The following is a 26,897-nucleotide window of genomic DNA, read 5'->3' as shown; positions in this document are numbered from 1 at the left end:
GCCGTTTACTACGTCTGCATCTAGCTTTTTGTAGATGTGCTGCAAACGCTACCGCTACCGTAGTGCATCTAGTCTTATATAAATGATATCTACCGTAACATTATGTGGATGACGTACTTTTGTAGCAGCTTCAGGTATGTTGTTGTGTTTTTTTTTTATCTCGTGGCATGAGTTGAGCTAGAGCCGTGAGTTGAGCATTGGCATTACCCGAGGGGCCGGGTAATGAGAAGCATGATGTTTAGCTACTCTCGCTCCGTTGCTCATTGACCGCGCGGCACGCTGAGTGTGTTGTACTTCCGCTTTACTTGGCATATTTCAATAATCGGAATTTGGATGTTTGTGAATCGTTCTCGAATCTTCCACGGCAGAATCGCGAATAATCTAAGAATCGGAAATTTTGCACACCTCTAAGTGCCATGGTAAACAGTGATGTCAAAATGGATGTGCAGTAGGTGGTTATGAAAATAACGCGAAAAGCTTTGAAGTTCATCCTTAATGGTGTCAGATTCAAGTTGGAAATTTTAAGATGAACAATATCACTTTGATGTTTCTCACTGGCTTCACTGTGGAATTTTCATTTCACTCTTGCCAGGTTTAGATTTAATGGTGAAGCATTGTTTTGCGACAGAGCTACTTTTCACGTGCTCTCACATTAGCAACTGAGCTTTGTGTTTGCAGAGTCAGCTCTCGGAAAGCGTGCCTGGTTTATCCTGTTAAGGTGGCCCATTGTTTTCTTCAAGAACTGTTTACCAGCCAGCCCCATGCTGGGGGGAAAATCACCACGGCGTGAGTAAGAGGATGAACAAGTAAAGGCGTGAGATGGTCCTTGTTCACGGTTTCTGAGACTGTAAAAAAGGCTGATTATTCAGCATCCGGCAAAGAGAGGGTCTACGTTTCAACAGGATGACAGCAATGACGCAGGCATCAATGCATGTGGCCTTGGGCGCTGCCATAATGAGGGAGGGTCAAGGGTCAGTATATGTCAGGATGCAAGGCTGCTGGGGTTGACAAGTGTGAAGCCTAGCCCCACTTGAGAATGAAAATTTAGAAAACTCTGTTTTGATGACATTGAATGAAAGACATGCTTTCACCTAGATGGATGTCGATAGAAGAGCACTCAAAATGATTGGCGGATGAGTGAGGTACCAGGATGCACGTAAATACCAACAATGGTGAAAAAAATAGTTAAACAGTCAAAACATGACTGTAGAGCGGGGCTTGATGAGACGAGACATGGTTGGTTGGCTGGTGAGGGTGTGGTCGCCAACCCTCAGTCAAAGGATGTGGGGAAATGAACTGGCAGTGAACTGAATGTGATCTAGGTTGCGGGAGTCAGACAATACATGCTATTGTACTGCTGAAGCTGCAGAGCGCTGTCGGTATCGGCATAATGCCCTTTAGACACTCTACCCTCTGCCCTAGGGGCCGAGGCCATGTGAGCCTCACAGGACAACCTCCATGGAACTAATACTGTACTTTGAAAAGTACTTGTTGTGTCAACAGATTGCCTTAATGTCAGGACACGAGTGTCAAGTTCAACACATCTCCCGCCCAATCAGGGCTGTCTATCAAGTATGATGACCGCACCATTAGATATGGTTCAAACATTGTGGAATTATCACACTTGACTTCACTGGGTTCAAAAAAGTAAATGCTTGATTTTCTGTCACGGGAGTGATGCAATAAGTTTTCGGGATGTCCCAAACACATATTTTTCTACCTGAATTTGAATGGACTAATTGCAGTGACAAAAGAAGATCTTTAAAGGTTGATAAATTCATTTTACAAAGTGCATGTAAAACTGATGTTCTTAACTACTTCTACAATAAAAAGAAATGCATTTTAATTCCTGTGAAAATGAGATTTTTATGTAATAAGGGTAGCACAGCAACGATTAATCGATTAACTCTAGTATTAGATTAGAAAAAAAGATTTGTATTAAATTTTGCTGCTTCAAGTATTCATTTAATTAACGTGGCGTTGCAATGGTTTATTTTGAAAGTGTTTGCATTTAGTTTTATTGATTTGGGCGGATGCACTGCTCTCTGGTCTGCCTCATTTCACATGGGTGAATCCAGCTGTTCCCTGTTAAGACCAACATGACCAAAGTTTTTGTTTGAGCAAATTTTTTTTTTAATGCATTCATAATTTAATTTATAAGTATATTTAGCCTTTGTTTGCGGGAATGTGTCTGAAACATTTGTTAAGACCATTGTAAAAAAAAAAAAAGAAAAAAAGTTAGCATTTCATAGCATTTCAGCTAGCGGACTTTTCTACCAGAGTTAGCCAATTGTCCTTTTGTTGTAGATAGATCCTCATTAATTTTTTTAATACCGTTTGAGGCTCAACTCAGGTATTTTAATTGTTCATGTTCTTTATCCGATTATTCGAACTAACTAGTTGATCGATTAATCGACTACTAAAATAATCGAGTGCTGCAGCCCTAAATAAGGGCTTTCGGCATCAATGATCTGTATGAGTGACATAAGGTACGCATAGACTTGGGATGGGATCTGATCTTGATGGAACGAAAGACTGGAGCAAAATCATTGTATCTTGGTATTCCATGTCTAAAATGTCAAATTTTATATATTTGGGTCAATAAATAGTCAACTATTTGTTCATCATTTAAAAAAAAAAAAACGTTTAATTTTGTTAACCGTGACTTAGAAAAGCAGCAAAACTTCAAACTGGTAAAAAGCACATGCACAGTACGAACTATATTTTAATACTTCAAACTGAATATGCTTGGGTTAACCAGTAGATTCAGTTCAGTTCGGTGTTTCCACTGCAAAATGTCTCATAATACTAAATAATACATAAACTCAATTTCTTGAGGGGACCATTAATTGATTACAGAAGGGCAGCTAAACACTTTATACACATGATATACAGTACATCCAAGTATTGTCTCCGTTTATAAAGAGAATGGAAATTAAATGTATAGTGTTAAACTGATACCAGTAGGTCCCAAAAAATGGAATAGGAACAAAACTGACCAAATGCTTCTTATCTTGTTTTCACCATTCTGTTTAATAAAGATGTATGTGGTACTTTACTAAGTGGAACAAGTGCTACTTTAAATCACTGTATGTAACTATGAGACGGGAGTCAGAACCATTTGTCGCTAATTTAGTGTCTGAACAATATTGTTTCATGGTTCTCCAAGTTTGTTTCATTGGTGAGTTACACCCTGTGCGGCTGTTTGTATGACTGCGTATGTCTCATTATTTGCGTAACCAATGTAGCTTTCAAGCTTGCACACCCGCAGTCGAAGCCTTGTTCCACACTGACTAAACAAAACCATGCTGAACACAGCATTCAAACAAAAAGAGCCATATGGTGCCAGACAATTTAGGTAGCTGTTGTAGCTTTTGCCATCTCTGCAAAAAATTTAAGATGTGTAACCGAATTGAGCTCAAAATACATGTTGGAAACATGGCTATGTATGGTAAGATACATCTGCACTATCAAGACAAAAGCAATTACAAGATCAGTTTACATATCAGCAATGAGTCCAAATTATGCAAGTAATACCAACATAAATTCTTTTGAGGCCCAATCATGACAAAGCATGCAGTCAGTTAGAAGAGTCAATATGAGGAAGTGATCTTGCGCTTCAGGTCTAATTATAGGGGGGGGGGGAAAGATTGTTAAGAAACGTCACATGATGACATGGGAGTACACTGTCCTGTTTGACTGGATGTCTGCCATAGCAATGAATGAGAATGTGATCTCCGTGTGTCTTCGAGTGTTGTTACTTGAAACTTTTCTGTGGACTGCGCATGCATGTCTGCCTGCAGGGCAGTGAGGTCAGAAAGAAAAAAATGGCTGTGTGCATTTCTGACTACTTATGTCATGGTATGGCCTTGTAGGGCGTACTCTGTGCATTCCCCGGGGAACTCTATATCTGTGCGAACATAGAGCAAGCGAAAACATTACACGCGAAACAAAACGGCTGCAGAGCCATCGTCTCCCCTCAAACATTTTAGAAGGAACGTTGCGTGGGGTGTTTAACAGTGTGTTCCAGTGGGGTAAACAAATCATCTGCCAAGGGACTAGTCCAGTCAGGAGGGTTTAAAAACCCTCGTAGAAAACTGCATCATACTCAACAGCCAAACTGAATGGAATTATGGATTTATCAAATGAAGGTGGTATTTTAAAAGGGAAGTAGATATAAGATATGTCATTTTAGGCACAACAACTTGCCTTATCTGGTTACATAAAGATTAAAAATAAAAAACGTATGGACATGATTTGAATGGTTTCACTTCCACACAAATTCAACGGAACATAAATGAACAGAAAGTCATGGTTAACTGGTGCAAAGCTTTGTCAAAGATCCTCATATTTAATGATCATACTCCCCAGAAGCCTGTATTGCTACTGGATGTATGAAAAAAAATAAAAGAGGAACCCTTATAGGGTTCTGTCTCCAGAACATTTCAGTCTTACTGAATTTGCTGGCTTCACGCGGGAGACTTCAAATGAATGACCTTGGCTCTAAATGGGTTAGTAGACCAAAACGGTGTTAAGAACATTTTTCCAACACAATTTTCCTTCCGTGGAACAATTACATCCGTCCATCTTGTCTGACCTAGAGACACTATGGCGTCAAAGTAAGCATGAAGACTGCCTCAAGTATAAAAGTCACCGAATGTGAAACTTTTATATGCAGTCTGATAACAGCCAAGCACGTCAGCATCTTAATTAAACACAGACCGTTTCATTTTTACTACCTGTCGTTGCACATGCTCAACTCATGAGCTCTTAGTGCAAATAAAAACAAGGAAAGCCTTCATTAGATCCTCTGGAAGAAATGCCTAACATCAAAGTTGCAGACAACTATTCGTTCATGAGTCAATGAATACAAGAATTGTATTACATTCTATGTAATAATATCATGAATTACCAAAATGAATTATAAAGTCAAGTTAGAGTCAAACCAACAACAATAACAAAATCCCCATTGTGGAAGCGCCTTGAAGGCACCATTTTCCCATAAATATATGCTAGATCACGGGTCTTCAATTACATAATTTCGCTCCAAATTAAGAACTTTAATTGAATTGGTCTTTCCAAAGGAAAGAACAAGGTTATGTTGTTGTACAACTTTATTGTACTTTTTATTATTTATTATTATTATTATTGAATTTAGACTTGCACTCAAATTTAACAGACTAGTTTTTGTCTCCAAGTCACGCAATTCTGCTAAAAAAATGGTGATTAAACATAACTTCTCAAACAAATCGTGAGATGATCCAACCCTCATTTAATTCCATAGTCCACCAACTGACTATTATTTAGTCACCAAAAAGGATCCCCATTCATAGGTCCTAATGCAATGCAGGAACGTATCCTGCTTGACTACAACTTCCCCTTATTAAATCAAGAATGCATCATTGCCAAACAAACGGACAAACATGTAGTGCACAGTCAGTTGTGTGACATTTGTCACCATATTTAATTACTTGCTGCAACCCTATTGTTAAAACATCAACACATACCTGTATATGGCTCCTGCAAAACTCAGTGGAATGAAAGAATGTGTAATAGTTCCGTTTGTGGGGTTTCAAAAAGTACCTTGTTCGGATTTTGCACAACTCAGAGTCTCAGACACAAGGGTGATATACGAGCTGCGATGGACGTTACGCCCATTTTATTTTCTATTGCCCATCCCTCCGAGTTTTGGCTGTGTAAGTTGTACCTCGTGTTCAAACGATGACGGTTGCCATTGATGGTGACCGACAAACCAGAGTTGCTTTAAAAATCAACTGTTTTTACATTGACCACTGACAAACTTTGCCATATTACCACTGTCAGCACTCACTCAGGAAACACATTAACAATTTCCTACCTTTCTACCGGCTTTAATATTATTTCATCAATTCGCTTATTGGCTGCTATTGACAGCAATAAACATCTAATTTGACTGGAAGACATTAGCAGCGGCCTCTTGGTTAAAATGAATTGGAGGTATGTTGACATGTATTGCACTGTAAAAATCACTCAATGTCAGTCATTCCAGTTAAAATGGATTTCATGTCCATCGCTGTCAAAGGCAGTGAATGAGTTAAAACACATAAGATGTCTTTTGCTGGAAGGTAGACCTCATAATGTATTGACGGGACACGGGGCGCAGGGCCAATAAATAGGGGGCCTGTATTGTTGGCGAGGCCGTCAAAGCTGACGGAGTGGAATTACAGACAAAGAGCTTTTTTCGTTGAAAATTCTTGTGAATAAATGCTTAAATCCCTGAATTCTTTATAGATATGGACGTAAAACAGTCTCGACTCTTGGTTAAAAGCAAAAAAAAACCGGACAGTTAGCATTTATTTTACGAAAATATGTCAAAGTACGATAATAGTCTGTTAGTGAATGTAACTAGCGGCCGCCATATGTAAACAGAGCTTTTCCGGTGAAAATTCTTGTGAATAAATGCTTATACCCCCATTTTCTTTATAGATATGGACGTAAAACAGTCCCGGTTCTTGGTTAAAAAAAAAAAAAAAAAAGAAAAGAAAAAAAGTGCAGTTAGCATTTATTTTACATAAATATGTCGAAGTACAATGCTAGTCTGTTAGTGAATGTAGCTACCGGCCGCCTGATGTAAACAGAGCTTTTCCGGTGAAAATCGTTTTGAATAAATGTTTAAATCCCCAAAGTCTTTATAGATATGGACGGAAAACAGTCTCAATTCTTGGTTAAAAGCAAAAAAACGTGCAGTTAGCATTTATTTTACGTAAATATTGCAAACTATTATGCCAATGCAATAGCGGCTAATTTCTCCCATTGATTTGTTTTTCACATCGTTTCAAAATGCATGCATGGTACGAAAAATATATAAATATTACCTTGAATCCTCGAACAAATCACTCTTGAGACAATCCTTTCTGTTTGTATGCGGGACAGCTTTCGTACTTTTCAACAGAAATCCGGCGTTAGATCGCTACGTGCGTGTTTGTGAATAGCTACTCTTGATGTGGACAGCCCCCTACTTGAATGCGGGGTGCAGTGCATGACCGATCTGACCCGTCAATACGTTATCAAGTCTGAGTTAACTTGCTTTACAAACACTACATATGAAGATCTACATTGATCTGTAATTGGATGTTTAAATGGAAAATAAAGATTCAAAATCATTTTCGTGTAAGAAATTTCAGATTCCTCACGGGGGGGCGCTGGGGGGTTACACCAGAGTGTAGTTCATGTGTTATCATTTTATATAACAAACAATTATGATTAAGATACCTGGCATATGTAGGCCACACTTGCATAAACCAAATGTTAATATTGTGGATGGACTACATAACCTAAACTGTGATGTTCAGTTATATGGACGGCAGGTCTATACGCGGTTACCATTTTTTTAAATAACCAAAATCGTCACCTGCCCTATTAAGGGTTAAAATGAGTCTGACAATGTTGTCGTGAGTTGATGTGCCATGCAGAAAGATGTGTACGATTTGAGTCATCAGGGATAAAGAATGCCTATTATTTAGAATGTGAAAGGCATTCCGGAATACCACAATCCCTTTTCAAAAGAAAACAGCAAAATCTAACTAATGCTAGCAGGCTGTGGAAGTTATTAGCACAACTGTACGGACAATAAGAGTGGGAACCTCTATCTGATGATATGGCGATACAACGATTATCGATACATTGTTCAGGAAATCATTCCAGGATATTCTACAAAAAACTAATAAAGAGAAAAACAAGCTTCTGCTGTGAATTGGAATGAGTCTATCACTACTAGACGTCCAATCCATTTGAAGTGGGAGGGTGGCAGCGAATGAACATTTGTTCATTCGCTGCCATCCCTCCCACTTCAGACTAATTGAAGCGACATTTTTTTGGGTTGAATAATAAAGACACAAATCTACCTCCATATGGCTCCACCCAGGGGATACAATTTTTGACAGGGATAACTACATTGGCACGACACCAACGGGTGTACCATATTCAATGGATGACGATCTTGACGAAAAGTATTGCCTAAGCAGCCTGACTTAGAATTCCCCTCAAAAATGATGGGGAAAAGATGATCATTGTCAACTTATTATTATAAATATACTTGTAAGTTAATTTTATAGCTGACACTGCGTTTCGCGGTCATCAACATGTTGTGCCCCCACTGCCCCAAAAGTCAAACTCCGCCTATGATTATGGTGAAAGATTTTGGTAGCAACTTGTTGGTTCCTTGTTTTTTTTTTTTCCAAAACATTGACACCTTTTTAAAACGATATCTCTATTCTTGGCAAGAGCATATCGATATCCTTTTGGGATACAAAGTATCACGATATATCACCATTTCGATATTTTGTCACACCCCTAATGGACAACATTCAAAAGCAGGCTAGAGTATGATAAGGGCAGCAAGCTGAGCTAACAAGCAGAACAAAGCAAGCGTCGCTCAACTTACTTGTATTGAATCGTTGGCCATCGCTGTGACTGTTGCCGTAACCCCACCGGCCAACCTGTGCTCATGTGGGGCTTCTCCTCCCCAGTTCCCCCCGTCGTCGCCGCCGCTGCTGAGCCCAGAGACAATGGCACGCGATGATGGATGTTGTCTCAACTTTGTCCTAACTGCCTGTTGACACAAAGGCGGCCAAGAGGTAATCCTCGCCTGGGTGTGGACCAGCTCTTTCCGTTGTTTCACCAAGCTGCTCCTCTCGCGTTGTATTTGAGCAAAATACACTGATAAAAACGTGCTCCCTGCCTTTCAATCATTCGGCTCGAACCAGGGGCAAATCCACAATGGCAGCTTACAACAATGAACCCCGGGAAAGGAAGGAAGAAAGCCTCCCCCTCACACGCGGCAGCGGTTCCGTCTCGCTCTGTCGCTCGGAGGTCAAATCCACGGCGACTTTGGAGAGAAAACCGCGACAGAAACGGGAGCTTCTTCGTTGCTTGTTCGCTGAAGAGAGAGCGAAAGAGAGAGAGCGCCACCGGTAAGGTAACAGCCGCGTCGAGTCAAACACGCCTCGCTCGCGCGCAACCTCTCTTGCTCTCCTCCTCGGATCACGTGACACCCAGGACGCCGCCTGTCAGCCCAGTGCGCGCGCCCGCGAGCACAGGAAAGCGCTCGCGTCACGGCGAAACAAGAATTGTGTCACGTGACCGTCAAACTTTGCGGTTGCCAAGTCACCCGTAACGCCTAATGTCATGTAAATAAAATTGTTAACCAACTGTTAAATAAACTTTCACAAAAAAACCTGAAAACCCCCAAAATCTACTACAGGACGTCAAAACACTCGTGTTACCAGGATGCCAGGTGTGGGTGGGCATTCGTCTTACCTGGGGGGGGGGGCAAAAAAAAAAAGTTACAATGCTCAAGTTGGTCGAAATCCACTAGCTACTGCACCTTAAAACGTGTTTTGTTTTCTCCTTGAGATACCTGTTTTTGTGATTTGGTCTAAACCCAGGGGTGAAAGTGGCTAGAATTTCTTGCTGGAACTCCCTGATGTGAAGGTCGCCACAGAGCCAGAAATGTATTTATTTTAGGGCTGTCAAACGATTACAATTTTTAATCGAGTTAATTACAGCTTAAAAATTAATTAATCGTAATTAATCGCAATTAATCGCAATTCAAACCATCTATAAAATATGCCATATTTTTCTGTCAATTATATATATATATATTCTGTAAAATAATTTGTCAGAATCGAAAGATAAGACACAAGATGGATATATACATTCAACATACGGTACATAAGGACTGTAGTGGGCATTTCACTCTACTGTCATTTAAATCTGTCTATGCTGTCCTCACTCCGAAGCGTCTACTTTTTCCAAAGCTAGACAGCTAGTGAACGACGCCTTAATAATCAGACTTCTTCCTTTTTTATCTGATTTATTGATAAAATGGCCTCAAACCATTGTCCTCTTTAGACCGTAGTGAAACTACAAAAAAAAGTACACAAGCATTGCATTAGCAACAACGTTAGCTTAGCACGCTATACAGGTTCACTAAACATAAGCAAAAAGCGTCTCATACAAAAATAACATTTCGCTTACTAACATAATATGTACATTCTTTACATCAACCATACGTACAGACAAATCTTGTCCAAGGATCATATAAGCACAACATTACAACGTAGGCGTCAGCCCGAGACGTCGTGCAGCCATATTGAACTGGCAAGAAAGCAATAAACCATGTCGCAAAGAGTTCGCTGTTAGACAGCACAAAAAACCTTGCTGTAAAACTTACCAAAAGGCAGAATACTGTCTGAGCGGGACATGTGCGTTAATTGCGTCAAATATTTTAACGTGATTAATTTAAAAAATTAATTACCGCGCGTTAACGCGATAATTTTGACAGCCCTAATTTATTTATTTACTTATTATTTACAAATTACAAAGTACAACAAGATTTGATCCATTTTATATTGCATTGCCCTTTTTGTGTTGCATCAATTTCAATGACCTTTTTTTTTTTTTGCTGTTCTAAAAAACATGCACATTTGAACCAATCAGAGCGATCTCTGCTGATCACATGTCAGTGTGTCAGCCAATTGAACGGATAAATGAGACCAGGCGTTTTGCTTTGCTGCGTGCATTCGCACATTGACGTGACTCATCATAGTCAGACTCAGATAACTGCAGCAGCTGGGGAAACCTCCATGCCGTCCGTGGGATAAAATAAATAATAAATATTGGTGGAAACAGATTACGCTACACAAGCACTTTATTATGCTTGCTGTTAACACTTGCGTATGTAAATCTGATGTTGGTAGATTGTTTTCTTCTTGGAAAAGAAATGCATGTGTGGCAGCTTAGCATTTTTTTTTTTACATAGCATTTTGAAAGTTGCCGTCATATTTTCAGACTCAAAGCACAGTGTACCGGAACAGCATTCTGGCCCTGAATCTTATACTGCAACTGCGTTCTGGCCCTGCATTTTATACCGGAACTGCATTCCTGACCGTTCTGGCCCACTTTCACCCCTGTCTAAACCAGACATGTCCAAAGTCCGGCCAGGGGGCCAAATGCGGCCCTTGGTCAAATTTCATCCGGCCCCCGGCCACTGTCATAAAATCGATAACGTCTGGCCCGCACACAGACTTAATAAATTGGTCACACTAAATGCTGCTCCTCGTTTACCCACTAAAAGGCAGCAGCACTCCAAGCAACATTACCCCGTGTAACCCTTTTTTCCCAATTTTCTAAAATAGCGACAATCAACACAAAAAAGAAAGTTGACTGCGATGGCCGACGCGTCAACGATAGATGGAAATTGGACTACTTCTTTACTAAAATACGTAACAGCTGTGTCTGCCTCATTTGCAAAGGGACAGTCGCTGTTTTTAAAGAGTTTAATGTGAGGCGATATTACCAAACAAGACACGCTGACATTTCCGACTAGATTACAGAGAAGATACGTAGCGAGAAATTCAAGCAACTTGAAGCTAGTTTAATTTTACAGCAGCAGTATTTCACAAGAGCCCGAGAGTCGAAAGAGAACGTCACAAAGGCTAGTTGCGAGATTGTGGAAATCATTAATAAAATAAATAAATAATTAAAAGCAAATGTCACACACGGAATGGCCAGTGGCGCCTCTAGAAATTTTTCATAGGGGTGGCCAGATGGGGCCACTTAAAATCTTGGGGTGGCACACCAAAACTAAAAGCCATAATTTCAGGTTTTCATGATATTATTGCAGTAAAAAGGTCAGGGGAAAACTATCAGAAAGACTTAAGGACACGGCTACTGATATACTTTGTTGTATTGTGTAATAGTTGATGTTACTAATGATTTAATGTGCATAGCCCATAACTGTCCAGTCAACATTTTGAGTTCCACAATAATTCTGTTTTATTGTGTTATGTATATATTAGGCATAAGGTGTAAAAACAAAATAATTACTGGGGAAAAGCAGGTGCTGGCAGATTTGCATTTGGGATGAAATGCATAACTGATGCTAAAACAATCTAACGATATACAGTGGTACCTCTACATACGAATTTAATTCGTTCCAGGACCTTGTTTGTAAGTCGAAATGGTCGTATGTCGAGCAGGATTTTCCCATAGGAATACATTATAATTCCATTAATTCGTTCCAAAGCCTAAAAACATACACTAAATTCTTAATAAATACTGCTGGCACTGTTACAAATGGCAATTAAACATAGAAAAACAAATAAGTTATAAATAAATAATTCAGAATAATATAAGAAGAAGAAGAAGAATTAATAATTATTCCTGAAAATAATGTAACGAATCAGTTTCTAATATGGCGGACACTTTTTACTGTCCCTGAACGCACCGCGAAGGTGACGTCTCCAGTGAGATAGGTCGGTGCGGTAGAGATAATACTTTCGTTTTCCTGAGAGCAGTCAACTGCTTAAGACAATGAGCGTTTTGTGTTGGATAAGTTCTTAAATAAATGATAAAAACGTGACAAAGCTGGCGATTTCCTTGGCAATGTTACCACAATAATAATTGTCACCTTAACTTATAAATAGTGGCGAACGGTGGTCATAAGAGGATCATGGAGCTGTATTGTTGAGCCAGTTCAGGGACGCGCACCCCAAGCTCATATTTTTCTATAACTTGCATCTTCATTTCAAAGGTAAGCATCACTTTTTTCCTTGTTTCTCCAACTGTATCAACTTTTTTTGAAAACTGTGTTGATTTCTCACATAAGAAAATCCACCGTGGGTTCGTTTGCAGTGCTGTCATGTCGTCGTATTTCGAGCAACTCGTCGGATGTAGAAACAAATGGCGGCTCAAATTTTACGTCGGATGTCGAAAAGATCGTGTGTCGAAGTGATCGTATGTAGAGGTACCACTGTATTGGCAAGCGGGGAGGCCAAAAAATTTATAGGGGTGGCCACCCGTGGCCACCCCCTGGGGGCGCCACTGGGAATGGCTTGCTAAAATTTGCTTACATATATTGTTCTACGGAAAGGACCTCAGCCAAGGTTGGCCCCCCACATTTTTACCGTACCAAATCTGGCCCCCTTTGCAAAAAGTTTGGACACCCCTGGTCTAAACAAATACAAGTTGATTTGATTAAAACACATCCAAAGCTGAACAGTATGGACATGCCGGTGATAATGGTTTTTTAGGTAACCTATTATGGTTTCTCGGTTTTATTATTATATTCTTTGTTACGCAGCCCCTTTGAGCTCAATTTGACCCCCTTAAAATGCTTCAAAATGCACCAAAATTGGCAGGCAGATCAAGACAGTGATGTGTCAAAACAGTGGTGTTACCAGGATGCCAGGTGTGGGTGGGCATGAGTCTTACCTGGCGGGAAGGGCAAAAAAATATATACAAATTGGTCGAAATCCAGCATAGGGCTACTACACCTTAAAACTTGTTTTGTTTTCTCCTTGAGATAACTGTTGTTGTGATTTGGTCCAAACAAATAAAAGCTGATTTGATATTATTCGACTTAACACATCCATAACTGAACAGTATGGACATGCAGGTGGCAATGTTTTTTTAGGTAACCTGTTGTGGTTCCTCGGTTTTATTATTATTATTATTATTATGGTTAGTCTTTGTTCCGCAGCCCCTTTGAGATCAATTTGACTCCCTTAGAATGCTTCAAAATGCACCAAAATCGGCAGAGAGGTCAAGACAGGTGCAATCTTTGATACCGTGTCAAGACAAACTCCAAATATGCTATGTAGCGCCCCCTAGCAGTCATTCTTTGTCCCGCCGAGGCTTTGAGCCCTACTTTGACCCCCTCAGAACACTTCAAAACTCACCAAACTCAACAGCCAGGTGAACACTGGTGAAAACTTTGATAAAATGTAAAAAAAAAAAAAAAAAAAAAAAAAATCAAAATATGTGTACATGTAAATGTAAACCTAAAGACAGTTTGCATGCATGTTTTGGGGATGTGAGAAGAAACCGGAGCACCTGGAGAAAACCTGCACAGAAAGGCCAGTGACCAGGATTGAACATGTGATCTCAGAGGCCAACGTGCTAACCACTCACCTACCATGCCGTATTGCGATACACTGTATATCACAGTATTTAGTATTAACCTTTATAAGGCAAGTGACTATTTTTGGTCCTTAAAAAAAACTTCTAACCCAATTATTTTATTCCTTTTTTATTGTTATTATTGTATTTTTATGGTAAGTTTTTATTTAAAACATTTTAATTTTAAAATATATATTTTTTATAATATAGTTATAGCTATGAATTCATAACTTAATAAATCGTTTATAAAACGTTTTGAATGAAAACAAATACACTCTGGTTATGGCCCCCAATAACATTATTTCTTTTGGACATAACTCATTGGCTGCCATTGACGGCGCTAGACGTCCAACCCATTTTGACTGGTAAAGGCTAGCAGCAAAGGATCGAACCATCTGTAAAGGGTTAACACAGTATTATTTTCTAAAAATGAAAAAACATATTCCACTATCATGTCTGCTATTTTAGTAAGCATACTAACATTAAATAATAAAAAAAACACTTAAAAATAATCTATGCCATTAATTTGTGAAGTTCATGACCTTTAAACTCTCACCTTTTCGGCAAAAGATTACTTGTGGTCACTTCTCCCAGCTTCATCGATTTGGTAAAAACAAGCATCAATAACATTTGAGGCTTTTTATTATCGTTCTATTAGTTGAATTAGAAACATAGAAGTTATATGCGTAGTTTTAAATGTTCATTTTGTCTTTTTTTCCAGTTCTTTATACGTTAACTTCGGTGAGCACTAAATTGTAATTACATCAACGCCATATTACTGGTTAGCATAGCCTTTAGCATTGCAACGACGACATGTTACCGCCTCTTTAAATTAAGAGGGCTTTGAAAATTAGATACTTTTGGGGAAAAAACTGAGAATGTCAGCGGAAACGACAGACGTCCAAGCTAAGGTGGTTGAACCTCTCCCGGGTACGTCGACGCAAAAAGTACCGCAGGTGGCCTGCGGTGACGATGACGGTGAGTGGGTGACTTGCCGACCACAAAAAAGCCCTTAAAGTTCACCATTCATTCCCACTTTTAGCGGACAAATTATATTTATTGGAAGTCTTGTAAACAATTATAGTACTAATAAAATTTTAATTGATGCAATTAAAGATTGACGGGAAATACTCATCCTGGCAAACGCAGTACAGTAGGCCTTCACGCATATTGTAATTAAAAAACACAATCTTCTTTTCAGAGGCGTTGGCGCCACAGTGTGGCCATCTATCGCCAAGTTGCTGCAAATCGAACTCCCCGTCTATGACGCCTCATCTCTTCGGACTCCAAGGGTAGTGAATTTGTCTCGATAAAATACACAAGAAAATAGGATAATTAAATCATTGTATGTGTTCAGTTGCAGTCTCGAATATGAGTACAGAAAAGCTCAGGTTGGAGTGTTGAGGAGTTTCATCTCTGCATGCCAGCCTTATTTTCACTTCCTGGAATCCAACGGCAGAAATGCATTGTTTTATGACAATAAGAACAAGGTACCTAACCTCAATATTGTTATTTGAAGTGACAGTTTCTCTTTCGCATGTTGGATAGTGCTGTTATCGGTCTATCTCTAAACTATATAGACGCAGTGGTAAAGACATCAATATTTACATACTTTCGGGACTTTAATTTGCAATTTTTTCATAGTTTGGCTGGGCCTGTGACTGATTCTCAGGTGCAATTTATTGTCTGAAAAATTTGATTTATGGGAATTTTATTTGATTATGCAGTCATGAATGATTTTTTTCTGCTCTGAATGAGCAAGCAGCCTGACTGGCATACAGTGATCCCTCATTTTTCGCGGTTAATGGGGACCAGCACCCGCCGTGGTAAGTGAGAAATCGCGAATTAGCGCCCCCCCCCCAAAACAACTAAAAGAAAAAAATTTTTTTTTTTTTGTCAAAGTATTTATTCAGTTGCCTGGCACGGCCAGACTGTTCTCCCTGTGTTTTTCAAACACTGAGAGAATAGTCTGGGACCCAAGCCCATTAACGGCCTCTCGAGCAAGTACAAAATCAATCGACAAATTAGATTCGTTTTAGGGCTGTCAAAATTATCGCGTTAACGGGCGTTAATTAATTTTTTAAATTAATCACGTTAAAATATTTGACGCAGTTAACGCATGCACTAAATGACCCGCTCGCGCATTGCCTCAAACAGATTACAATGAGGCCGTTTATGGACATTAAGAGTGAAGAGAATGCCACCGGCCGCTTGGGGGCAGTGCCGTTCCATACTCATGTTATTTCTTCTAAAAGTGGGAGAATTAGTAGTTTATGCTGTATTCACAATGCAATGCAAATTGCTATTCGTGCTCCACACATATTTCGGTAAGTTTTCTTTCTTTTAGTGGCAATTATGTGTCTCTTGTTGTATTTTGGGTAAGATATGTACAGATATATGTTATACAGTAAAGGCGAGTGGACACAGGCGTTCTTTGGACAGCGCCGTTTATTAGCATAAGCTTCGGCAACTCCTTCACAACAAACATAAGTATCGTTTAGTGAAAGCACAACAAAAATAATATTCCTCTCTCTCCAAAAAAAATAACGTTCACAAAAAGAAAAGCACTTCAGTCTATAGCAGGGGTTTTCAACCCAGTCCTCAAGGCACACTGTGGGTCCTGGTTTTTGTTCCAGCCGATCCAGCAGAGACAGTTGAACCAATGAGGCTTCTGCTAAAACAAGCCACACCTGACTGCAATCAACTGATTGCACTTGTAAAACACCAGATTGGGGAAAAAGTGTTGTCATCTTGTTTGGTAAGAATGAAATCCTGCACCCACAGTGTGCCTTAGTGGAATAGGTTGGGGACCCCTGGTCTATAGTAATGAGGCCCTATTCTGACACAGTTAAACAACAATGCAAAATGAACTGGCATTCCGTATCAAAATAGCTATGCAAAATACACGTAAAACTTAGACTTTGGTCACTCTATTTTTATTATTGTTATTTTTATTCTTCTTCTTATTATATTAACTCTACTTCTGATTGAAAATTTTTCAAATTTTATTAAAACGAAAACATGAAGAGGGGTTTTAATATAAAATTACTATAACTTGTAACTATAACAATTATCTTTTAAGAACTACAAGTCTTTCTACCCGTGGATCACTTTAACAGAAAGAATGTTAATAATGCCATTTGTGGATTTATTGTTACAATAAACAAATACAGTACTTATGTACAGTATGTTGTATGTATATATCCGTCGTGTGTCTTATCTTGCCATTCCAACAAAAATTTACAGAAAAATATGGCATATTTTAGAGATGGCTGGAATTGAGATTAATTACGATTAATTAATTTTTAAGCTGTAATTAACTCGATTAAAAATTGTAATCGTTTGACAGCCCTAATTTGTTTATTTGTGTGAAGTGTTCTTAACGAGCAACGTCACTCTTCCGCGTTGGAAGTAGTCTCCACAACAACACAGATGGCGAACAGGAGAGCCAAGAATATGCTCCAATCCACGGTAAAATCAGTTTTAAATTACCAAAAACACATCAACGCAAGTCATTGACAACAGTCTGTCTCATGCTAGCCATGTTGAATAAACTCAGCTCTCCACGTATGTTTACTTCCGCGCGCAAGTCCCTCGTCCCGCCCGTCGCTGATTGGTCCACTCCGCTGTCTGTTTGCTGTGGCTTGCTCCGCCCTGGAAATTTTATTCGCTTAATGGTGGCCAGACTCAATGGCTGCAACAGCGGTGAGTCTGGAGTACCAGGCTATTTATTCAGACCTATCATTGGAAAGAGATACATATAAGACAATTTTTTTTTTTTTTTTTACCTTTTTCCCCAAAGTACAATTAAAAAAAACTTTTATGTATGTATATATATGACAGTGGGGAGAACAAATATTTGAGTGTATCAAATACTTGTTCTCCCCACTGTATGTATATATTATACACAGTGGTACCTCTACATACGAAGTTAATTTGTTCCGGAACCTTGTTTGTGAGTCGAAATGGTCGTATGTCGATTTTCCATTAAGAAGTCATTATAATTCCATTCATTCGTTCCACAGCCCAAAAACCTACACTAAGTCCTTAATAAATGCTGCTGGTACTATTACAATGGTACAATTATACATAGCAAAACACATTAAATATAAATAAAAATTGGAATATAATCAGGGCTGCACATAATTTTTTTGCCCAGGTTCTCAGAGGAGGACCTGGAGATGTGACTTGGTCCTCATTGAGCTTGAGAGCCGACCCGCCTGATGCGATAAATTTATGACAAGCTTTACTTAGAGCCAATTAACTTTAATTAATTATATTAACAATTAATGCTTGATTAACATCAACTGGCACAACAAAATTGCCATTACTTTGAAGTGAAATGTAAAGAAATAAGAAGCACCAATTCAAAATAAAGGGCATTATGCGGCTCCCACATTAACTCCAAGCCTTTTTAAAAGTGGGATATCCTCCTCATAAGACCTCATTGAACGTGCATGTTTAGCTTTGTAAAATGCGAGCAAAAACACGTTTGTCAGTGCATGTCGCTGTTCATTACCTTTATTCCGCCACTTGTTCATAGGGCGAGTGGGGTCCTGTTTGACATCGATAGTTTGCTTAATTGCCACATGCTCTGTTTTTTTCGTGCTTTTCAAAGTTTGGATGGCTTAAATTCTTTGACCCTACATAAAATGCGCTGCTCTTATCGGCGACATTGGGATTCTCACGGCACATTTTGTACCGCATTTCCGTGCGAGCATCATTTGCTTCTAGCCATGGTACCTCCTGTAGCCACTTTTCAGCAAAAGTCCTTTTTTTCGGTAGCTCCGGTGACCTCTCTGTCGTCTGTCTGTCTTTTGACGGGGGTGGGGGAACACGGAAGTAATTTAGTGATGGCCAAATGAAGCCTCATGAAGCAATGAAGCTTTGCAGCCAATTGGTTTGCACATGTAGCAAAGCTTCATGGTGCTTCATTTACCCTGTGGCGCCATCAAGTGGTCTAGAAGCCCAAGAGGTCAACACTGTTAAGAATTCAATGGCTATTTGCTTAAGACAAAGATATGAATGTGCTTGTGTTAGTAATTTAGTATGTGAACAAAATACAACAAGTGCTAAGGGTAATTTGTTATTCATTTTTATTTAGAAATAATAGCTTTCCCACAGTGGCTGGCTTTAAACAGTTTCTTTTTTTTTGGAAAATATTTCACCAGCTTTAGAAAATATTCTTTCACAAGGCACAGATGAAGCTGGGGTGCAGAGAAATGTGAGTGCCAGTTTATATAAATTTGGGTAGGTATTATTTTGTGCCTCCCAGTACACTAATGGATTGTTCATTCTGTTGATGTTTGGTTCAGATAGGTACACACACACACTCACATTTATATTAAAGTAGTTTTTCTCCCTTACCTTATTGAAAGCAATCAAATCAAAATGTTCCCATACAGGGGAGGATCGCTCTTTTCGCGCAGGTTCCATCGCAAGCAAAGGACAAGGCTCGAAAAAAGATTGCACTGGTTGCACTGTTGCGCACAGATGTAACAAGTACAGGAGCCCGAAATCCACAAAATGTGAGATAACAGGCGATCGCCATTGCGTTTTGCAACCAATTTATACCGTAGTCTGTCCTGTTTTTGCAATGTGCGCCAAACGTTGGATCACTTCCGAAGCACTCACGAGATTCAGCCGGCCACCGGCCGCCGGCGAGGCTTCCCACGTCATCATTTCCGGGTTTTGCCGAAATGAAGCGCGCCTCGCTACAAGCTTCGTGGAAACCCCCCTCCCATTACTCGACACAAGCTTCGGAACCTCGGCTCATTTCGTCCCATCACTAAAGTAATTACTCAGTGTGGCCTGCCTCTTCAAAATTTTGAGAAGTTACTTTCTCGTGTCCGCCGCAAATACAGTGGTCAGCCATCGGTACGCAAAAGCGTATGGAAGCCGTTGAGGGCCAGCGCATTTGTCTACGTCCAGTACGCATGCGCGCATGCGGACCACTTATGTGCACCCCTGAATATAATAATAATTCCTGTAATAATGTAACGAATCGGGTTCTAATGTGGTGGACGTTTTTTTCTGTACCTAAAAGCATCGCGTGACTGACGTGACTGAGAGAGGAGCGGTGCGGTTGTTTACTTTCGCTTTCAATGTTTTCTTGAGTACACCGTAAATTGCGGCTGACAGCAGGCGTTTTGTGTTGGATAAGTTCTGAAATAAATGATAAAAACCTGACGAAGCTGGCGATTTCTTTGGCAATGTATCCACAGTAATAATTGTCAACTTAACTTATAAAGACTGGCGAACGGTGCTCAAAGGAGGACCATGGAGATGTATTGTTGAGTCACTGAGACATTTTTCTATCATTTGCATCTTCATTTGAATGGTAAGCGTCACCTATTTCATTGTTTAACCACCTGTACCAACCTTTTTGAAACCTGTGTTGATTTCTCTCACAAGAGAGTCAGCTGTGCATCCGTCTGCGGTGTTGTCATGTTGTCGTATTTCGAGCATGTCGTCGGATGTAGAAACAAATGGCGCGTCAAATTTTACGTCGAATGTCGAAAAGATCGTGTGTCAAAGCGATTGTATGTCGAGGTACCACTATATATTATATATATATATATATATATATATATATATATATATGTGTGTGTATATACAGTATATATATTAATAAATAGTCTTTAAGCACTTTAATTGTAATTATAGTAAGTTTTAAACATGTTACTGTCCCACATTATTTTTAAACAGGAAAAAAGGTAGGCGCCCAATCCATTGAAAAAAAAAGTAAAATGATTTATTTATTAAACGCGTCATTTAGTGTCCACTCAAATCCGCTCCAGCTGCTCACTTACACACAATGAGTTGCCACAGCAACTGTTTAACAAGTTAAATGATGTTTGACTCATAGGGCGCATTGAAGGCCGAGTCTCTGGCAAGATCAAAGCTTAACCGCCTGTCAATCATCCTTTACTTTAATAAGCTTAATAAGCAACTCTAGTTCACTCTCTGACGAACAAAGAGCAGGGAGAGGGAGGGAGGGAGCGAGTGAATGTGAGACTGCTAGGGACAGCTCATCTGTATATATACATTTTTTTAAATAAAAAAAAAATCTGCGATGGACTGAGGGCGAAATAGAGAGGGATCACTGTCCTTGCAAGCTGAGGGCCCTGCTTTTTGTGACTTTTTGGTGGTTGGCTAAGGTTGGTTTCATCTACGCTGAACGGAATAGAAGACGGATTTGTAACTTGCTGGACCTATAAATGTAGGATAAACAGACTGAAAATAAGCGAGCATTGTGAAAAATAATCATATTATTCAAGCTTTGATTTTAGGATTTAAGAAAACTTCCATGGAACTTGTGTATACGTGTTGTAAATATGTACTGTATGTACCTCATGCATGCGTGTGTTTAGCATGAACAGCTGTTGGAGTTGTCTCAGGAAATGTGTGACAAACTGGAATGTCTAGTGTTGAAATTTGCCACCCGAGAACTCGTCACTTTGGATGACAGCGATCCTGAAAAGTAAATGCACACACACACACCAGCTCCATAATAATGGGACATTACAGAATTGTCATCATTTTGGTCCAAAATGTATTAAAAATTAAGTGAACAAGTGTGTTTCAATGATGAATCAATCTCTACACACGGCTGGCCTTTATTGCTATCAAATCTTAAAATAAATTTAATCTGAACTCACCACACCTGTACACTTTGGTGTTGTTGGACTGTGAAGGTTCCACCATGACACCAAAGATTAATCACTTATTAATGGACTATATTCTCCCTTCTTGTCAGCAGCATGGCTCACTTCCGCATTGGTCACTTAAAAGTGAAGCAACTGAAACTGAAAGTGACATCATTTCGCTACTGTAAGCCCACGCCTTACCTGGCGAGGGTGAACACAGGCATATTCAAGCGCATGCGCTGGAACGTTGAGCCTTACGACAGTTCAATAAATACACCGTCCAAATAGTAAGTCTTTTATTAATTTCTTACTTTCCCTTGATTTTTTGAACAATGTTTTTTTTTTTTTTCAGCTACTACATGTGCTGCGAGAAGATTCCAAACCACGCAGACAGTGACAAATTACATACCAAAGATGTTCAAATGTGGTCCATTGGTCAGTGGGTGCAGGTGAAGCCGGATCCCAACACGGAAAGCATTTTTGACTGGTAAAATTGCTCTCTTTTTGTTATTGATGATATTTGAGCATTGTATGATAAGACTAAATTTTAACATAGTTTTTCACACTTAAAGCATAAAAATGTAGGAGATGCATCACATTACAAAAACGTTTTATTTATTGCGATTAATAAGTCTAAGTTGAAACAAATTTGAACAAACTACAACCATGTAGCTCCCTAAAAATATCATCAGTCCAGAAACATGATCATCAGTCCCAAAGAACTCACATGTCCTTAACTAGCAAACTCTGAGCTTACAGGCAACAATAAGTCCGCAATCAATTGATCTAATTAATCTGTTCTGACACAAAAAGTGGGCAATCAAGCTCTAAAGATCGATGCATATACATCCAGAGAATATTCAACATTTTATCCAGATCTGTCCGTGAATAACGGAGGTGTTGCCATTTTACTTAGTCTTCTCACAAAGAAGAAGACGAAGAAAGCGATTACATTTTAAGCACTCTTGCGGGTGGTCTAAAAATGAACACATTTACATTTGCAGGTTATGTTCGAAACACGGAAAGTTCTACTTTACCTAACGACTACCGAAAGGAGAAATGGGTTTAAGTAGCTACATTTACAGTGCTGGCCAAAAGTATTGGCACCCCTGCATTTCTGTCAGATAATGCTAAATTTTTCCCAGAAAATGATTGCAATTACAAATGCTTTGGCAAAAATATCTTCATTTATTTAGCTTGCAATGAAAAAACACAAAAGAGAATGAAAAAAAAAAAAAATCATTATCATTTTATACAAAACTCCAAAAATGGGCCGGACAAAAGTATTGGCACCCTCAGCCTAATACTTGGTAGCACAACCTTAAGACAAAATAACTGCGAACCGCCGCTTCCGGTATCCATCACTGAGTTTCTTACAATGCTCTGCTGGAATTTTAGACCATTCTTCTTTTACCAACTGCTCCAGGTCTCTGAGATTTGAAGGGTGCCTTCTCCAAACTGCCATTTTCAGATCTCTCCATAGGTGTTCTATGAGATTCAGGTCTGGACTCATTGCTGGCCACTTTAGAAGTCCCCAGTGCTTTCTCTTAAACCATTTTCTAGTGCTTTTTGAAGTGTGTTTTGGGTCATTGTCCTGCTGGAAACCCATGACCTGTGAGGGAGACCCAGCTTTCTCACACTGGGCCCTACATTATGTTGCAAAATTTGTTGGTAGTCTTCAGACTTCATAATACCATGCACACAGTCAAGTAGTCCAGTGCCAGAGGGAGCAAAGCAAACCCAAAACATCAGGGAACCTCACCATGTTTGGCTGTGGGGACAGTGTTATTTTGTTTGAAGGCCTCGTTTTTTTTCCCTGTAAACTATGTTGATGCCTTTTCCCAAAAAGCTCTACTTTTGTCTCATCTGACCAGAGAACTTTCTTCCAAAACATTTTTGGCTTTCTCAGGTGAGTTTTGGCAAACTCCAACCTGGCTTTTTTATGTCTCTGGATCAGAAGTGGGGTCTTGCTGAGTATCCTACCATAGGGTCCCTTTTCGTTCAGACGCAGATGGATGGTTGACACTGTTGCACCCTCGGACTGCAGGACAGCTTAAACTTGTTTGGATGTTAGTTGAGGTTCTTTATCCACCTTCCGCACAATCTTTCGTTGAAATCTCTCGTCAGTTTTTCTTTTCCGTCCACAGTGCCATGGGCTTTACACTTATTGATGACGCTGCGCACGGTCGACACAGGAACATTCAGGTCTTTGGAGATGGACATGTAGCCTTGAGATTGTCCATGCTTCCTCACAATTTTGCTTCTTAAGTCCTCAGACAGTTCTTTGGTCTTCTGTCTTTTACCCAAAGGTCAATGTGGTACACAGGAGGACACAGGACAGAGGTTGAGTCAACTTTGATCCATTTTAACTGGCTCCAAGTGTTATTTAGTTATTGCCACCGCCTGTTATGTACCACAGGTAAGTAACAGGTGCTGTTAATTACACAAATTAGAGAAGCATCACATGATTGTTCAAAGGGTGCCAATACTTGTGTCCGGCCCATTTTTGGAGTTTTGTGTAAAATTATAATGATTTAATTTTTTTTTCCTATTCTCTTTTGTGTTCCTTCGTTGCAAGCAAAATAAATGAAGATATTACTACCAAAGCATTTGTAATTGCACTCATTTTCTAGGAGAAATTGAGCATTATCTGACAGGATTGCAGGGGTGTCAATACTTTTGGCCAGCACTTTAATTTACAAAAATGTCATATGCAAAAATTTCTCCTGTTCTCGTCTTTACAGAATTAGCCAATGGAACTTAGGCTAGGTTCAGACTGCAGGTCTTAATGCACGAATCCGATTTTTTCGTGTTTTTCCGACTCGAGTGAGACATTAAGTTGACGGTCTGAACGGGACAAGTTGCATCGAAGAGGACCATTTCAAATCCGATCTTGGTCATTTTCGTATGTGGTTTAAATCCGATCTGGGCCACATTTTTCCAGAATGTGGCAGTGGTCTGAACTGTCAAATCTCCCAAATCAGAATTCATGCAGCAATTATGTCAGCAAAGAGCGAGAGGGGCAGGTAGGACGGCAGCGATAGCTGTGCATTAGCGTTAGCGCCTAGCTCGAACTCTGCTTTTACGCAGGAGGCGGGCTTGACCACAGTCATAAAAAAATTAAATGAAGAAAAGGATAATTCTGATAATGCTGTTTTCTTTCTATGCGCCAAATCAGCAATATTTCAGTATTGCTTAGATGGCCGAGTCGGGGCAAACTGATGCACACACATAAGCTTTAGGCGTGTGCATAACGCACGCACAGAGCGTGCATGCGTTCTATCAATCCATATAAATTTGAATATAAGACTAAACCGGGATTATTAATGTCTGTTATTTTTGTCCTCTTTTTGGTAATCAAAATATAATCACCCTGGAATGACAGCCAGCCAGCATGTGTAGTCATTTGTTTTTATGCTTCTGCGCATGTGGGTCAGTTTGCTCAACAGGTGTCGGACTGCGAAATAGTGCGCATGCGTGTTACTTGAGCAGGCTCAATGGACAAAGGCTGTCTGAACGGGCACGCCAAAAAAAATATGACAAAGTATCGGAATTGTGCATTGAGACATGGAGTATGACCCAAGCCTTAGAGTTGTGAGGATGTTCCAAATGAGTGTTACTTCTATCAAACTCATTTTGGTCCATGGGTATTCTCAAAAATTAGATCAAAAGAGGGCCAGACTAGTCTATTTTGGGGCTAAGAAGTTGCAAATACAGTGATGCATTTTCCCTACCCGTTTTCTAGATAAAAAAATACACCTAATATGTAAAATATCGGCATAAAGATTCACAGTTACTGATGAATATGTTGTAGCAAATCATTTTTTGAATAAAAATACAAACTTAAAAATGAAAGTGCAATCTTGACATTCTATGAATCACTTTTTATTTACATACTGTACATATCAAAATATTTTTAAAAGTCTGTTTCGGCTTTCAGCCTCAGTTTTCTCATTTTTTGTGTTAGCCGAGAAATTTTATTTCGGTGCATCCCTAAGTCGTCAGAGCAAGGTGCTATCATGTGCCAGAAAGGTTCACTGTGACAAAATTCAGTATGTTTTTACCTGTTCTACTTGAGTTCAATATGGTAGTGAAATCACATGTTTGCTTCAGGGTGCTGTGTGACGTTCCAGAGGGCGCCTTTGAGAAGCTGCTGGATTTGGGCAAAAAAGAGCCATCCAGCAGCAAAGCCACCGACCACCTGTTGCAGCTGCTGGCGTCCAAAGAGAACATTTCATTAGACTTGTCTCAGTTAAGCGATCCTCTGAAGTATGAGGAGGAGATGATGCTGTAGTAGATAAGCACACGTTTGGGCCAGAGGCTAGCATTTTGCACAAATGGTATTTCAGGGTTCTTTGAAGGGACGTTGTGTCTCTATCATTTTCCTCTCCTTGAGCATAACTTGCTTTGTTATGTTGGCCTCCGTTATGGTCTGTTTGATATGTGTGGCAGTTTGTAACATTTTGTCTTTTAAGTGTAGCTTGAAAATGTTGACATTTTGCACTGGTTTCATTGTTGTGGTTCTTCTACCTCATTTAAATTTGTTTTAATTTCCATTCATGTACATTTTTATAGGACTTACTGTTTGACATCGGAGTATTTCTAAAAACTGGAGTCATTGGTGTCATAGACTGTGATAGATGTTCAATCCAATTGAACTTTAAGGCCAAGCAACACATGTATGTTCAATTGGATGGACATGTCCTAGTTGCAAACCAGTTTAAATTCACCGTGGAAGAATGATCAGAGCCACGATTGGACATCGATCATTGTCAATGGCACTGAAAGAGTTTAAGTTCAGCTTTTGTATTTTGTAAACCAAAAAAATGTTGCAAAGTTTTTATTAAAAAACAAAGCACACATTAAACCTCGCCTTGAATTATATTGACACAAGAAAAAATATACCCTTGGCAAATAAGGGAAACTCACCATTAACTGGCAACTCAGTGATATGACTTTTTTAGATACAAATCATGGAGTTGTTATGCTGGTGATGTCATGTCTTTGATGATATTTACAAAGAATGAAAGAGCTTGTAATCATTCAGTAACCACTTTATATGTCAAAGTCTCAGATGAAAAAATGAAGAATGCCGACACGTGACAGACGCTTCAGGTATGTAAGAATGGTTTTGTGGATGAAATAATATGTTACTTAGCCAGAATTTGGTATAGTCATACTGCCGCTGTCAGACAAAAATTAAATAAGAGATGTTTGACCTCAAGTTATGAAACATTGGATTTTAAAGCTAATAAGTTAAACAGTGTTTGGTCGCAGGCTTCTCACATTGATAAAATGTAAACTTGT

At 39.4% G+C, this 26,897-nt stretch overlaps 3 protein-coding genes and 1 long non-coding RNA gene across 8 annotated transcripts in view; 2 read left to right on the top strand and 2 right to left on the bottom strand.

The window, feature by feature from the left end:
• The window catches only part of LOC130920159 (serine/threonine-protein kinase N1-like), a 74,911-nt gene extending 65,888 nt beyond the window's left edge, over window positions 1-9,023 (bottom strand). Inside the window, exon 1 of the mRNA XM_057843112.1 lies at window positions 8,423-9,023. Within this exon, the coding sequence (XP_057699095.1) occupies window positions 8,423-8,443 (21 nt within the window). The 5' untranslated portion in view covers window positions 8,444-9,023. The remainder of the gene's footprint in view (window positions 1-8,422) is intronic.
• A 5,485-nt stretch (window positions 9,024-14,508) lies between these two features.
• On the top strand, window positions 14,509-26,402 carry LOC130920187 (UPF0575 protein C19orf67 homolog). Its single transcript, XM_057843172.1, has 7 exons — window positions 14,509-14,919; window positions 15,143-15,233; window positions 15,299-15,431; window positions 21,315-21,424; window positions 21,701-21,877; window positions 21,943-22,077; window positions 25,704-26,402. Exons 1-7 carry the CDS (start codon window positions 14,820-14,822, stop codon window positions 25,882-25,884), a joined length of 927 nt encoding a protein of 308 aa, XP_057699155.1. The 5' UTR covers window positions 14,509-14,819; the 3' UTR covers window positions 25,885-26,402.
• On the bottom strand, window positions 14,666-26,630 carry LOC130920190 (uncharacterized). The gene is made up of 4 exons (XR_009064123.1): window positions 26,520-26,630; window positions 25,655-25,803; window positions 21,294-21,417; window positions 14,666-17,679 (listed from the first exon to the last, which is right to left on the bottom strand). It is a non-coding gene; the product is annotated as an uncharacterized LOC130920190 (long non-coding RNA).
• Window positions 26,540-26,897, top strand: part of LOC130920188 (UPF0575 protein C19orf67 homolog) — a 79,373-nt gene continuing 79,015 nt past the window's right edge. For all 5 annotated transcript variants that reach the window (XM_057843174.1, XM_057843177.1, XM_057843175.1 and 2 more), the window contains exon 1: window positions 26,540-26,705. In XM_057843174.1, coding sequence (XP_057699157.1) covers window positions 26,680-26,705 — 26 coding nt within the window. In that variant the 5' untranslated portion in view covers window positions 26,540-26,679. The remainder of the gene's footprint in view (window positions 26,706-26,897) is intronic.

The sequence above is a fragment of the Corythoichthys intestinalis genome, chromosome 8 (genome assembly GCF_030265065.1).
Source record: "Corythoichthys intestinalis isolate RoL2023-P3 chromosome 8, ASM3026506v1, whole genome shotgun sequence".
Taxonomy (NCBI): domain Eukaryota; kingdom Metazoa; phylum Chordata; class Actinopteri; order Syngnathiformes; family Syngnathidae; genus Corythoichthys; species Corythoichthys intestinalis.
Note: the sequence above shows the minus strand (reverse complement) of the source record. Positions and strands in the feature narration are given on the sequence as shown.

Excerpts from the sequence above, each read along its gene's own strand:
- LOC130920187 (XM_057843172.1), top strand. The coding sequence starts at position 14,820 with ATGTCAGCGGAAACGACAGACGTCCAAGCTAAGGTGGTTGAACCTCTC. Across the intron at positions 14,920-15,142 it reads GGCCTGCGGTGACGATGACG|AGGCGTTGGCGCCACAGTGT; the intron begins GTGAGTGGGTGA and ends TCTTCTTTTCAG. Across the intron at positions 15,234-15,298 it reads CATCTCTTCGGACTCCAAGG|TTGCAGTCTCGAATATGAGT; the intron begins GTAGTGAATTTG and ends GTATGTGTTCAG.